This window comes from Jatropha curcas, chromosome 4 (genome assembly GCF_041381405.1).
Source record: "Jatropha curcas cultivar XTBG-Jc1 chromosome 4, XTBG_Jcur_1.0, whole genome shotgun sequence".
Taxonomy (NCBI): Eukaryota; Viridiplantae; Streptophyta; class Magnoliopsida; order Malpighiales; family Euphorbiaceae; genus Jatropha; species Jatropha curcas.
In genome coordinates this window covers 7,044,064-7,059,493 of record NC_143154.1, presented here as the reverse complement: position 1 = coordinate 7,059,493, position 15,430 = coordinate 7,044,064, and the positions used below count along the sequence as shown (strand labels likewise).

The following is a 15,430-nucleotide window of genomic DNA, read 5'->3' as shown; positions in this document are numbered from 1 at the left end:
TCTTTGTGCCCACACAAAGTTATAATCTTTAAATTGGAGAGAAAATAATGGATAATGAAGGAAAGTTTGGAAAATGACAAAAATATCTATGTTTTTTTACATGGCACTGACTTTATTTTCTTTTATTTAAATAATTATTCTCATCGAATAATTCTCTAAATTTTCATTAATTAAATACTTCTTCCGTTCCTATATATATATGTTCACTTTTCTTTTTTATCTGTTCTAAAATGCAGTCCTACTTTCTTTTTTAAAATATAATTTATTATTTAACTTTTTAATATACCTCTATTTAACGTATATTCATATTTTCAATTGATATCATCATTTAATATTATAAAGGGATATTTAGGATTGAATAGTTTTTCTCAATCTATGTAGAAGTCAAACTAGGTTTATATACATGGGACAGAAAGAGTATAATTAAACAAATTATGTAACAATTAATCTATATTCCATACGTATATAAATGATAAAAATATAAATTCGTATTAATTTTATTTTTTTCTAAATAATATTTTCAAATATAAGGTAAAAAATATTATAAAGGATAAAAATATAAATTTCTATTAACTTTATTTTTTTTCTAAATAATATTTTCAAATATAAGGTGAAAAATAAAAAAAAAGTATAAAAATATAAATTTGTAATAACTTTATTTTTTTTTCAAATAATATATATTTTTTTCAATTTAAATATATAAGGTGAAAAACTAAGGAAAGAAAATAAATGGTATAATTATTGCTTATTTTCTGTCACTTACTCTCTTTCCTCTCCAGGTCTCCATCTCAAACATAGTGACTATAATAATTTTGATGAATCATCCGAAACAAAATGGTACTTACAAGGATGGGGTTAACATGGCGGGGCCTTTAGCTTTATGAATGTTCGGATTTTAATTCTTCTTCAAACTCTGACGATAATTGATTGATTTGATACAGTCACAATACACTCGGAAACTGTGATCATTTGCGTCCCAGGAACCAGAGTCGCCCTTTAGAAAATGAAGATCAAATCGAAAATTATCGTAGAAGGAGGAGGCATTTGAGGTCGAAATTGAAATAGCAATAATGGTGCACAGTGCGTATGATTCCTTCGAGCTTCTAAGAGGGTGTCCGACAAGAATTGATGCAGTTGAATCGTACGGGTCAAAGCTTCTCGTTGGCTGCTCCGATGGGGCTCTTCGAATATATGGTCCGGATCGATCTTCGCTGTCAGATTATCACGGACAAGCTCAAGAGCTGAAGAAGGAAACTTATGCTTTGGAGAGAACTGTGAATGGGTTTTCAAAAAGGGCTTTATTATCAATGGAGGTATTGGCATCAAGAGAGTTGCTTTTATCGCTCTCTGAATCAATTGCATTTCATAGACTTCCCCATTTGGAGACGTTAGCTGTGATTACTAAGGCAAAAGGCGCCAATGTCTATTCATGGGATGACAGAAGAGGGTTTTTGTGCTTTGCTAGGCAAAAGCGAGTCAGTATCTTCAGGCACGATGGTAATTCTCTGAATTCAGTTCTTGGTTATTTATGTGTATTCAATCTCCTTATTATCTCGAAGCTTTCTTATTGGTATGCATTTTAATTTTCCATAATGGTTTTTGAAATTCTTGCAATGCCTGGTATCGAGCTGTGAACTAAAATTCTAGTCTTTGTTTAGGGGGACGAGGATTTGTGGAGGTAAAGGACTTTGGTGTTCCAGATACTGTGAAGTCCATATCTTGGTGTGGTGAAAATATATGTTTAGGGATTAGAAAGGAATACATGATATTGAATGCTATTAATGGTGCATTGACTGAGGTATTTTCCTCTGGGAGACTAGCCCCTCCTTTAGTGGTCTCTCTACCTTCTGGAGAGCTTCTTCTTGGAAAGGTACTCCGTTGTTGATATTTTTTAGTTTTTGTATCCCATGTCTTTATTAATTAACTGTTTAATGCATTTTTGTACTTTTTGTTTTTGTATTTGTATATTATGTACAATTCTGATCAAATACTTTTGCTGATAAAGTATAACTATTTCATTTCTTTGAGTTAATATCCTCCTCTGTGGTTTATGCATCTGGTGGTTAATGTGTTTAAAGCTCACATACATATCAACTAGCAAGTACTTTTTAGAATGTTACTCTATGTTTGGGATTGAGTAATTCATTTTATCTCTAAATAAATTCAGTTGTAAAGGCATTTTTCTGTTTGATACATTACAAATGCTGAGATCTAGGATTTTAATAATTCATATTATATATGGAATTGGGGGCGGTTTTTGGGGGGGGGGGGGGGGGGGGGGGCGTGGGGGGTGGGGGAGCAGCTTTAATGAGGAGAGAAAGCACCACTTATCCAATCATTACATTGCATTAATTTTGATAGGAATTCTCCAATTATGGTGAATTTTACAAAATTAGAATAGTTGAAATATAATATATTCATTACTGAGCTCCAAATATAGGAGTTTCAGATATTGGATTCCATAAAACTATGTTCCAGACATGATTGGTGTAAAGTTACAAGTATCCATGTCTTCGTGGAATATTTTATTGAATTCATTTGTTGCAAACCATGTAATTTTGGATAACAAAGAAACATATTAGATTTATAGAGCTAGTTTTTGAATTCACCTTCTCAATTTCTTGTATCTTTTTTTTTTATACACTATCTTTAAGGATCTATCTAGGTTCGAAGATGGCCTTCTTTGTGTTATTTAGGATATGTCTATTTCTTTGAATACTCGGTATGGTTATTGATAGACTGTGCCTGCTTGGGAGGGCTGTCTCGTGGCAATGCCAATTTGAAATTTTGGTGTTCAATTTTATGAGTTCCAGAACGGCCAAGTTCTGCACATTCTAGTGTCCTAAAAAAGGCTATTGCAATAAGCACTTTCAGTATTCTTTTAATAATATAGTCTCTTAAAATGGAAGGCCTCTAATTTTGTTCTTTCTATATCACTGTATTAATGAATGGAATGGAAAATATTTGCTTGATAGTTACTAAATTTACATGTTTTAATAATTTACTCAATATGTAACTACTGCACATGTTGTCTGCTCGAATTTTTGTCATTTAATTATTTTATGCTATTATCTAAAAAGACATGCAACAAGAAAAAAATGTGTTTTTGCTGCTGTCTTAGGAGAACATTGGGGTGTTTGTGGACCAAAATGGCAAACTTCTTCAAGCAGAGAGGATTTGTTGGTCAGAGGCTCCTTCTGTCATTGTCATTCAGAAGCCATATGCAATAGGTCTGCTTCCAAGACGTGTTGAGGTAGCTTAATCATTTGGTATACAAGATTTCATTTTTAATTTCATGATCTTTGCCTATTAGAAACTATGCATTTGTGCATTATCGATATTTTAATTCAATGATTTTGCAGATTCGCTCTCTCCGAGTTCCATATCCATTGATACAAACCATTGCTCTTCAAAATGTTCGACATCTTATTCAAAGTAATAATGCAGTAATTGTTGCATTAGACAATTCTGTATATGGGTTGTTCCCTGTTCCTCTTGGTGCACAGGTAATGCTTTTGCTTTCTATAAAATTGATATTTATCATGTCTGCTAGAGCTTGCAGTTTAGGTGCAAGAACTTCTTCTTAAAGTGGATGAACGGGTATTAAATTGGATTTCTAATAATCACAAAATTAGATTACATTTTCTTAGAATAGTCTATTTGCCATGGTGCTATGACCTTCCCTGTAACACAGTTAGGCTTTTAACTGTAACCTTCATATTCTGGATTTAGAAGAGGATAACGATATTGTAGTTTGGAAAATAAGATTAGGGCTGCTGTTGTACTGCAGATTGTACAGTTAACAGCATCAGGAAATTTTGAGGAAGCTTTATCCTTGTGCAAGCTTCTTCCACCTGAAGACTCAAACCTTCGAGCAGCAAAGGAGGGATCAATTCATTTAAGGTAAGACTTTTAAACCTTTTTATTTTAAAAAATGATTCTCATCTATTTTTAAATTTATTTTTTTCTCTGTGGAAGGTTTTCATTTTGCACGTAAGCACAGAAGGATAGTTAATAGAAGTATATTGCATATAATCACTCCTTATATCATGAATATGTTATTAGTCTATGAACTTAGTTGCCTGACATTTACTTGATATGGGTTCCTACTCCTTCGATCTTAATAGTGGGGGTTTTGGGATTCTGAAGATATTTGAAATTTTGGGGCAGCAGGAAACAACATGCTTCCCTGAGGATCACGTCTGAGTTATTGACTATTTAATTCGGCACTATATGTTTGATCATGAGTGTTAAACAGTGACCATTAACTCTAGCAAGTTCAGAGCAATATAACTTAGTTGTCTAATGTGGTGTATGAAATCTTTGTTAAATATGCGTGTTTCATTACGCCTACCCTTTGTTTTGGCACTTCACATTTACATTTGTTCATGATACATTTGCATTCAATATAATTTGTCTGTTTTTTGCAGATATGCTCACTATCTTTTTGATAATGGGAGCTATGAAGAGGCTATGGAACACTTTTTAGCGTCCCAAGTGGATATGACCTATGTGCTTTCTTTGTATCCATCTATTGTTTTACCCAAAACATCCATTCTTCTTGAACCTGAAAAGTTAATGGATATTTCTTCAGATGCCCCATATCTCTCAAGAGCTTCATCCGGAGTGTCAGATGATATGGAATCCTCACTTCCACCGCAGTTAACTGATTTTGATGAGCATTTTTCCCTTGAATCAAAAAAAATGAGCCATAATACTCTTATGGCTCTTGTTAAGTTCTTGCAGAAAAAGAGATGCAGTATAATTGAGAAGGCTACTGCCGAGGGAACAGAAGAAGTTGTTTTAGATGCTGTGGGAGATAATTTTGGACCTTATGACTCTAGCAGGTTTAAGAAATCCAGCAAGGTAGAGAAACTCTTCTTCTTTTTCTTCTTCTTCTTCCTCTTTTTTTTTTTTTCCCCTTTTCCCATGTTTTCAGGTGATTTTGGTTCTATATATTCTGTGTATAGTAGGAAGTTTGTGACATGGACTCACAAGAACTTCTTTAATCAAGGCTTTCTGTAATCATCTTTGTTTTGACAAAACACATTGTTTAGACTTTAAACTTCATAGAAAATGAGAAAATAAATGCTTTTGAGCTTTCTTTGCCTTTCTGTGTACTTCTGCAAGCATACATAGCATTTACCTACATTATGCATAAATATGCTTTCTAAAAATTATTTGCCAAAAAAATAATTTTCAATAGTATAATAATGATAATTTACGTATTTATCATAAAAATTTATGTATTATTTCAGAATATTTATCTGTTAATTTTGAATAAATTTATGCATTATTAAATTTATAATACAAACTTTAAGCTCAACTAAGCTTGTTTAGGCTAATGAGCTTTACACGAGCTTGATAATGCTCGACTTGGCTCATTTGCACCCCTAAATTTAACTAGTTGAAGCTCTGTTTTAGAACAAAATATCTCTGGTGTGATTAGTTAATTGACTTTTGCCTAATTAGTTCTGCTGTCCATGGTCACTCAGGGGCGTGGTAACATTTCCATTAATTCAGGTGCTCGGGAAATGGCAGCTATACTGGATACGGCACTACTACAAGCTCTTCTTCTTACCGGACAGTCTTCAGCAGCTTTAGAATTACTTAAAGGTCTCAACTACTGTGACCTAAAGATATGTGAGGAGATTCTTCAGAAGCAGAATCATTATACTGCTTTATTGGAACTTTATAAGTGCAACTCTATGCATCGAGAAGCTCTGAAACTTTTGCATCAACTGGTTGAAGAGTCGGAATCAAGCCAACTGCAAGTTGAGCTTACCTCAAAGTTCAAGCCTGAATCTATTATTGAATATCTTAAGGTAGGTATTCTCATTTGTCAGGCATCTTTTATTTATTGTTTTCAACTTATTATTAGTGAAAATGCAACTCATCTAGAAGCATGGATTGAATTTTCATTTTAGAATTAGAAATTGATGGTGGCTTTGTAGCAAGATTTGCTGTTATTTTGATATTGACATCTAACAGTGTAAGCACTATGGAGACTATTGTTATTTGCATTTGATTTTGTTAGTCAAAATTTAAGCAGTGTCAGATTTTTTCCAGTCTTAAATTGGTGTCTAAGCATTTATTTTATTTCCTTTTTCTATTCCTTTTAACCACCTACTATGGTAATAATTTTTATTTATGGTTTTGCAACGACTCTTCAAGGCTTGTTGGCTTAGATGGATTATATTTTGATTTATGGGTTAGATTTACAGCCACCATTTTTTATGGATTTTCTTATGCAGCCTCTCTGTGGGACAGACCCCATGCTTGTCCTGGAGTTCTCAATGCTTGTTCTTGAAAGCTGTCCAACGCAAACTATTGAGCTCTTTCTTTCTGGGAATATTCCTGCAGACTTGGTCAATTCTTATCTGAAGCAGCATGCTCCAAATATGCAGGGAAGATATCTAGAACTCATGCTTGCAATGAATGAAAATGGGATCTCTGGAAACCTGCAGAATGAAATGGTGAAAAATCTTGCTCTAGTACTGTCATTACCATTTTTGTTATTTATTCTAAGAGATCTGGTGAAATAGATTGTGCTGGAAGACCCAAGATACAATTGTAGTGCTGCTAATTTGTGCAATTGATGATTTTTTACTAATTTATTCTGTGCTACAGGTACAAATCTATCTCTCAGAAGTACTTGATTGGTACTCAGACCTGAGTGCTCAACAGAAATGGGATGAAAAGGCTTATTCCCCAACAAGGAAGAAATTATTGTCTGCTTTAGAAAGTATCTCGGGGTACAATCCTGAGGCTTTATTAAAACGGCTTCCAGCGGATGCATTATATGAAGAGCGAGCAATCTTATTGGGGAAAATGAACCAACATGAGCTTGCATTATCTCTTTATGTTCACAAGGTATTTTCTGGTATAAATGAATCTGCTAAGTAAGATGATTTAATGAGAGATAGCAATCACAAGAGAGAATCATGCGAGGCTAAAGGCCTGTTTATATGGGAAACTTAGGATGTCCTTATCATCACAAATTGCAAGATGGACTTACAATGCCTTAAGTTCTTTAATCAAGCTTAATTTAACTGTTTGTTTAGTTTATCTGTCACTAGATATCTTCTCTTTTGCAATTAGTCTTATCTTGATTATATTTGTTCATTTCTTTGTTACTCTGTGTGAGTTAAAAAAGTTTATCTTCATGCAGCTTCATGTTCCTGAATTGTCATTGTCCTATTGTGACCGGGTTTATGAGTCTGCAGCTCATCAACCATCTATTAAATCTTCTGGCAATATTTACCTCACTCTTCTGCAAATTTATCTGAATCCTCAGAAGACAATCAAGAACTTTGAAAAGCGAATTACGAATATAGTGTCCTCTCAGAGTACAAGTATTCCTAGAGTTAGTTCTGGAACTTCAGTTAAAGCTAAAGGAGGCCGTGGGGCGAAGAAAATTGCTGCAATAGAGGGTGCAGAGGATGTGCGTTTTAGTCATAGTGGCACTGACAGGAGTGATGGTGATACAGATGAATTTAGTGAGGAAGGAGGTTCTATGATTATGCTCGATGAGGTCCTTGACCTTTTAAGCAGAAGGTGGGACAGAATCAATGGAGCTCAGGCCCTCAGACTTTTACCAAAAGAAACAAAATTGCAGGTATTTAGCATGCAGCGAGACGCTGATTGATTGGAAAGATCAATTATGCTCTATTCTCGTATATTTTATCATCTATATTAATGCATTGCATGAGTCATCTTTGAGGCTTGGTGTAGGTGTTATATCATGATTTTGTGCCCTTACCCCAGCTAGACCACCAACTTTTTGATATTTAAAGTCAGATTTTTTTTTTTTTAATTTCTGCATTTTATTTCTTCTTGTAGATTAACAAGCTTCTGTGTTTATATATTTATGTTATGAAATCTATTATTCATTTCTGGAAATTTGCTTTGCTGCGCATCAGAAATTAACTAAAACTCCACTCTGATGGTATGTTTTTTTTTTTTTTTTCCTCTGTAGAATTTGATTCCTTTTCTTGGACCACTTATGAGGAAATCCAGTGAAGCATACCGGAATCTCTCAGTTATCAAGAGCCTGAGGCAGAGTGAGAACCTGCAGGTACCTACTTTCTAATGTATAAATAAGTTCAACCAGGGAATGCATTAGTACAAAACATCATATCTTATTACCACCTCCATTCCCTAATACTTGTCAGATTTAAGAAAATAGTTTGTTCCAAAATACTTGTCACATTCGTGGTTTCAAGGAGTAATAAATACTTTTTTTCCATGTTTACCCTTTATATATAATCAATAATTATTACTTCAATTTAATAGTTTTCTTAGATAACTAGTATTAAATTAAGGGTAATATAGCAATTTATTCAATAATTTATTGTAACTTAGACAAATTTAATGATTTTCTTAAGGGACGTGAAATTCTAAATGTGACAAGTATTATGGAATAGAGTTAGTATTTACTTAGGAAGGTAGCACAGTCAAAAGTGCACGGGGAGTACACCTATGTGCTAAGGCATGACAAGAAAGTACCATGGGACTTTTTAAGCTACAAGGCAGGGCATGTTAGGGCTGTAGAAAAACCGAGCTGCTTGTGAGTCGCTCAAGGCTTGGCTGTATAAAAGATTGCTCGAGCTTGTCTAATAAGCTCATTGAGCTTGTTTAATAAATAAGCTGAGCTGGAGCCCAATTCATTTGTGCAAACCAGCTTTATCGAGCTGCCCTCACGAGCCGGCTTGTGAGCTAACTTTATCGAGCTGATTCGAGCTTGCAAGCTAGCTCAATAAGCCAAGATTAATTAAACCTACATCAAAATGACATGTTTTTGTTTGATAGATTTTGAGCTTGAGCTCGAGCTCGAGCTCGAGCTTGGCTGTTTTTAAACAAGCTGAGTTCAAGCTCAGACTTCCGAGCTCGAGTATATCCTCATTGAGCCGCGCTCGAGTTTGCTAGAGCTTGGCTCGGATCATTTATAGTCTAGACACATTCAACCAGGTCATCGCTTATTGCATTTAAGCGAGTGCCTCACATGAGGCTATAGGTGTTTGAGACTTGCGCCTCCTTGAGAATAGGCCATCAAATCTTTTATTTACATAACAAATTAACAATTAATCTATTCCACTTAAAATTAGGGTATCTTCTCAATTACAAAATTGTACTTTTAGTTAACTTTTTCCAGAGGTAGACTTTCCAAACACATTGTTTTCTCTTAACCTAGGGTTATTAATTTTTTATTTTTACAGTAGTAACAGTAGTACATCTAATCAAAGTGAGTTTCTTGCACCATTATTCTCTATGCTTACAATCCTATTCAATTGTTTCTTTATGTTTTTAACCATTGAAGTTGCTAGCAATTTGTTCCATGTTCCCTTGTTTCTTATTCTTCTTCTTATTCTTATTCCTATTTTGTATATGTGTATGTGTGTGGGCATGTGCTTTCATCAAGGCTAGTGATTTTGGTGTGGATTGTACCTTAGGTGGTAACAGGGCACGTCACTTTGATTGCACCTGTCACTTTTAACTACCTTGGAAGGTGCCATTTTATCAGTATCTTCTTAATCTTGTATTGTAAATGCCAATTTTATTTGGAGATTATGCTTCAGCGTTGTCGTATCCACTTCTACACCCAAAAGAACATAATTAGGGTTGTAAATAGGAACCTAGCTAAGTTTTGCTTGGAGTCTTGAAGCCAGCTTGATCTCTGCTTGAGCCTGGACAAGCAGAAGACTACATTGATCCTAGGGCTCTCTTATAGCATAACCCACATGAAGGCCATAGGGGTCTAAAGAACAAGAACAAGCCTGCTGATAAACAAAATCAAGTTGAGCTCATCTATGTTTTTGTTTACTTGTATATAAATGAGCTTAATGTTTGTTTTGACACTTGTTCTTTTATCTTAACAAAGAAACACAAAAAATTGTTTATTGAGCTTGCAAACAAGTACTATAGCTCCTTCACGCACCATTTGTTAAGTTCAGAGTCTGTTTAGAGCCCTAAGAATAATGAGCAAAATTGCAACAGATATGTTGAACAATTTGTAAACTCACTCTACATATCCAAAGGTGTATTTGATATACCACTTTCATGGTAGATACTGTTATAATCTCTCCGTCCCAAAAAGATAGTCCACTTTCTATTTTTACATAAATTAAGAAATAGCAATTATTATGGTTAAAGGACAATTCTTTTCATATAATTTTTCTATTATGTTCATCTTAAATAACACTTTAACAATTATTATATTGGAATAATAAGTAAGAATTAATGAGAGCTATTGAAAATAAGATAAAATTTAATAAGGGTATAGTAGACAATTTAAGGATTAACTATAATGCAAAAAAGGAAAATGGATTATATTTTGAGACAAACCAAAAAGGAAAGATAGACTATCTTTTTAGGACGAAAGGAGTATTATGTTGGTGTGCTAGTTTGCGTGTTACTACTTGCGCTATGCTTCCCTTAAGCTAACTTAATGAGAATGTTGAATGCAATAGGTGCATTATCTAAAATCAAATCAAATCGAATAAATTTACATAGTAGATCATTAAAATGCTCTTGATTTTTCATTGTTCACCTACCTATGTATTCTATTCTTTTTTTTCCTTTACATATTTTAATGGTGTTTTTTTTTTATTTTATTTTATCACTTTGGTATTCAGTCCAATACTGTTTTATAATGCAAGCTTGTAGCTTTTATCAAATCTGTACAGTAACATTTCTTCCTTAATGATCTAAACTTCTGCTTGTCTAAACAAATGATTATGTGAAACAGGTGAAAGATGAACTTTACAACCAAAGGAAAGCAGTAGTGAAGATAAGCAGTGATAGTATGTGCTCTCTTTGCAACAAGAAAATTGGAACGAGTGTTTTCGCAGTTTATCCCAATGGGAAATCGCTTGTTCACTTTGTTTGCTTTAGGGACTCTCAGAGTATGAAAGCTGTGGCTAAAGGCTCACCTCTAAGAAAAAGATGATTCAGTAGTCAACTGTTCTCCCACCTACTTTTGATTGAGAAGGTCAAGTTTTTCTTTGCACGCAGCTTACTGTGATTACGACACTTGTCTGTATTCCCAAATGTTTTCGTAATAGGATCGGTGGTTTCATTTTTGGCAGAGAATGATGTTTTACTGGTTTGTAGATAGTAGTGATGCATGTAGATCGCAATGCATTCCATTGAGTTGTGGGATTCATTTTGCTTCTACTGTTTATATAATGAGGGTGTTTTCAGTGTCCCAGTCTGATACAACAGTTTGATTTTTTGTTGTATGTTAGTGAAATATTTTCTTTAGCGATGGTGATGGAATTATAGTTGCTATAAACCGCCTCCTTTTTTGACACGGAATTTCTTAGGGCATCCAAATTGGTCATAGCCCAGTAACATTACTTATTTAAGGATAAAAATATAATTGCATATTATTTTAATGTTTAAAATGTTTGTAAGATTTATTTTTTTTTTTGTAACCTTTATGATCCTTTGTGAAATGAGGAACTTCTATTGATCTCTTGAATGAATTAAAAGTAAAAAAAGGTAAAATAATTTTTATTAATTAAAATTTTAATATCATGTAAATAAAATGGGATGAAATGAGCGTCATATGGAATTAAAATTAAATTTATATATCACTGTCACCCATTTAAACGGGTTATAATTCTGTGTTTTTTCGACCCTAATCAATTCGAAACCGACGTGCGAAGCCATCAACCCTACAATTTCACAAAACAAATGCAAAACATGAAAGTAGAAACAACCATTCAATTTTTCCTTCCCACTTCTTAAAAACAATCTGGTCACGTTCTATTGCGTTACCCAGCATGAAAACTTTGACCCTTGTTAGCAAATTTGTAAACCACAACTCCAATTCTGGACCCTTGGGATGGATTGTCCACGTAAATGGTCTCAACATCAAACCATTTCTTTGCTCTTTTGAAGAAGACAGACTCCTTTTTCCACCTCCTCAAATGAGCCATAACAAACACCATTTTCTTTTTCTTTTCCTCGCCTGCGCCCATTAGCAAACGCAGCGTATGAAGCAAAGGCTCGTATAGGTGATCATGATAAACCACATCCGATGCTAATACAACATCAAAATCTCTCCCTATAATCTCCACATCACCGCCACCGTCTTCTCCCCACCTCAGAGCGGCCACATTGACTCTTCCGCCTTGAAGCGCCACCGTATTAGCATTGGCGTCCACGTTGAATTGAAGGTTAGGAATCACGTGAGGTAGGTCGGTGACTGTAACATTAGCACCAAGTGTTGCAGCCGCTGCAATCCCGACAAGGCCAGTGCCGGAGCCGAGCTCTATGACATTGAGTGGACCATTAGATGAGAAGGATCCGATAATAGGAGAGAGTTCGGTAGTGGCAGAATTGGAGCCGTGACGGTCAAGGAGAGTAACGAGAGTGGTGGCTGCTGGCCAGAGCTGGAAGGAGAGGCCTTGGGACGGGAGTTGCCTGATCACTATCGTTGACTCGATCGAACCGATATAATGGTGTTGATTGGCTGTTACATGTTGCAGCGTATTGGATCTGTTTCCATTATCTAATTCAAAATCATCCTCTGGTAGAAGAAGCTTGACTGGATCTATATCGTCTTCATCATCTTCTTGTTGCTGTTGAGTAGGTGCCATGCGCCGTCAATGCAGGTTTGCTTCAAATGTTGGTAAATAGTCGCTGCGCTAGCTAGGGCGTTGAAAGGCTTTTTAACGTTTTAAAACAGTAAGAAGTGTCCGTCACCTCTAATTAACTTAAAAGTAAAAAGTTAAAAATCTGGCGGTTGGATATGCTACTTTAAAAAAAAAAAAAAATTTGTATTGGATTAAAAAAAGGATTAATTATAAATTTGGTGTCTCAATTTTAAAAATTTTCTAATTTGGTGCCCAAACGAAAAATTTTGCAATTAAATGTTTAAACCAGTGTCCTGAGAACCGGATCGGTTAATGAACCGATAAAGATAGGGATTCAATGAATTGGAGGGTTCGACTGGATTCAATATGGTTCAACTGAATTTTTATATGTAATATTTTTAAATATATTTATTAAATAAAATTAAAAATATAAGTTAGAAAACTTTGATATCAAATAAAAATTAGTTTCAAATTTGGCTTTTAAAAAAAATAAGAAATTAATAAATAATTTTAAACAAAAAATAAAATATGAGTAAATTTAATACTAAAAAAATTAATTAGTTATAATAAATTATATTATTATTTTTCACATGTGTCTTTAACATTAAGCAATTTAATTATTTTAATTAATATATTAGGACTTTGAATTTAGAAATAAAAAGACCAAAAACTAAAAAATTAGTGGTCTCAGTTTTTAAGAGGCCCAAATTTAAAAAAGGTCAACATTTTATAGGAAAAATCCAGATTTCTATTCGAATCAATTTTTAACCGATCCGGTTCACCGGTATTTAGTCAATTTTTCAGCTAATTTTCATCGGTTCATTCCGGTTTTATGATAAGTTGTTTTTTTAATGCAATTCGAACTAGACCACAGTCCGGTTCTCAGTTAAACCGGTCGAATTAGCCGGTCCGATCCGGTTTTCAAAACAATGGTTTAAACTGCAAAAAATTGATCAATTAAATGTCTCATTTCCACATGGCCCATCAAATTTCTAAATAGGATGATTTGGGTCCACTCATCAAACTAAAACACGCTGATTTGGTGCTAATTCAGCCGTGAAATACTGAATGAGAATAATCATATGACACATGGTTTTATTAAAGTTGAAATTTCAACTTTAACCCTTATAAATTGTACACATTTATTGTAACTAGTATTTTTATAACGTGCGCCGCACGTTAACTATACTTGTTATTCGTGCTCATTCAATTTTTTATGTCATTGTTCACTTTTATTTGTTATTTATACTCGTATTTATTTTTTAATATTAAATATTGATTATAATTTGTCTTATATTATTTAGATTTTTATAATGTTAAAACAAAATGTCATATAAGAATAATGTGAATTTAATGGTTAATTAATAAAACAGCAGTGTATATATATATACTTCAGTTCAACTTATATCGTCATTTATAAAAAATTTATTATAACTGTATATGTATAATTCTGTAATATCACCTAATAAATATGTTTCAATATATATAAATATAGATATAATAATAAAATATTATATATTTTTAAAATTAAAATTTTCAACTGTTGATTATCTCATACACATATATTCATTTTTATTTAAAAATAAATTTTAAAAAGTAAAAATTTAAAAAAACTTAATTATGTACATTCTATTTGAAATTTATTTTTTTAAAAAATACATCCAATCATATTATACAAACATAAAGAAAAAAGAATATTATAAAAAGTATACTTTTTTATCTCTTTCCTAAATAGAATATTTTAAATTACAAAAAATCAAATAATCAAAAATAAATTTAAAAAAATAATACTTCCTCCGTCCCATTTTGTTTGTATGGTTTAACAAAACACGTATATTAAGAATTTAATCAAGAAAAATTATTTTGCCCTTTTTTCCCTTATCTCATTAAGATATTAATAAAAATTTTTTATTTAATGAATAATCATAAAGGTTATTATAAGAAAAATAATTATATAAATATCTAATTTAAAAACCTTGCAAACATTTTGAGACATCTAAAAAAAGAATAACAAACAAACAAAATAGGAAGTAGAAAGTATAAAAATTTTTAAATGTATCATTAGTTGGCATCATACATATGTTCATTTTATTTAAAAATAAATTTTAGAAAATAAAAATATAAAAATTATGAAAGGCTTAATTATGTACATTCTATTTGAAATTTATTTTTTCAAAAAAAATATATCCAATCAAATTATACAAATATAAAAAAATATAATTTTTTTCTTTTTTATCTCTTTTAAATAAAATATTTTAAATTATAATAAAAATAAAATCAAATATTTTTAAAAATAAATTTGAAAAATAAAATATAAAAATTTTCGAATGCCTCATTATCATATATATATTTATTAAAAAATAAATTTAAAAATATAAAATTTTAAAATTTTGAAATATTTAATTATCTATATGTATTTATTTAAAAAGCAATTTCAATAACTTATATCCAATCAACTAATAAAATGTAATTTTATATTCAAAATTATATCATAAATAAGTTTATTTTAGGATATTCAAATTTCATTAAGGGAGCTATCGAAAATCTCATTATTCCCCCTATTCCCTAATATAGATTCTAAAAGAGTTAGAATAGGAAAAGGATGGACTTATCCTCAACGATAAGTCTTACATCTTCATTCAATGCCCGTAGAGACCCAAGAATTCATGAAACCTAGACCCAGTTCTTTTGCCTTTTAACTCGAGATTCTCCAACACCATAATCGATAACAGCAGGCAGTTTATGGACTATCCCAGACACTCATGAAAAATAGATTGTTTGCAGGTGAAACACCTTGTAATTTTATTTTCGAAACTTTTAAATTTCAA

General features: G+C 32.5%; 2 protein-coding genes across 2 annotated transcripts; one reads left to right on the top strand and one right to left on the bottom strand.

The window, feature by feature from the left end:
• The first annotated feature begins 748 nt into the window (after positions 1-748).
• Positions 749-11,262, top strand: EMB2754 (Vacuolar sorting protein 39). The gene is made up of 12 exons (XM_012216252.4): positions 749-1,497; positions 1,659-1,870; positions 3,122-3,253; positions 3,363-3,506; positions 3,791-3,903; positions 4,431-4,866; positions 5,496-5,825; positions 6,255-6,476; positions 6,631-6,873; positions 7,172-7,618; positions 7,979-8,077; positions 10,748-11,262. Exons 1-12 carry the CDS (start codon positions 1,071-1,073, stop codon positions 10,946-10,948), a joined length of 3,006 nt encoding a protein of 1,001 aa, XP_012071642.1. The 5' UTR covers positions 749-1,070; the 3' UTR covers positions 10,949-11,262.
• A 308-nt stretch (positions 11,263-11,570) lies between these two features.
• Positions 11,571-12,674, bottom strand: LOC105633627 (Putative methyltransferase family protein). The gene has a single exon (XM_037639866.2). The coding sequence runs from the start codon at positions 12,603-12,605 to the stop codon at positions 11,778-11,780; it is 828 nt and encodes a 275-aa protein (XP_037495794.1). The 5' UTR covers positions 12,606-12,674; the 3' UTR covers positions 11,571-11,777.
• Positions 12,675-15,430: the final 2,756 nt, after the last annotated feature.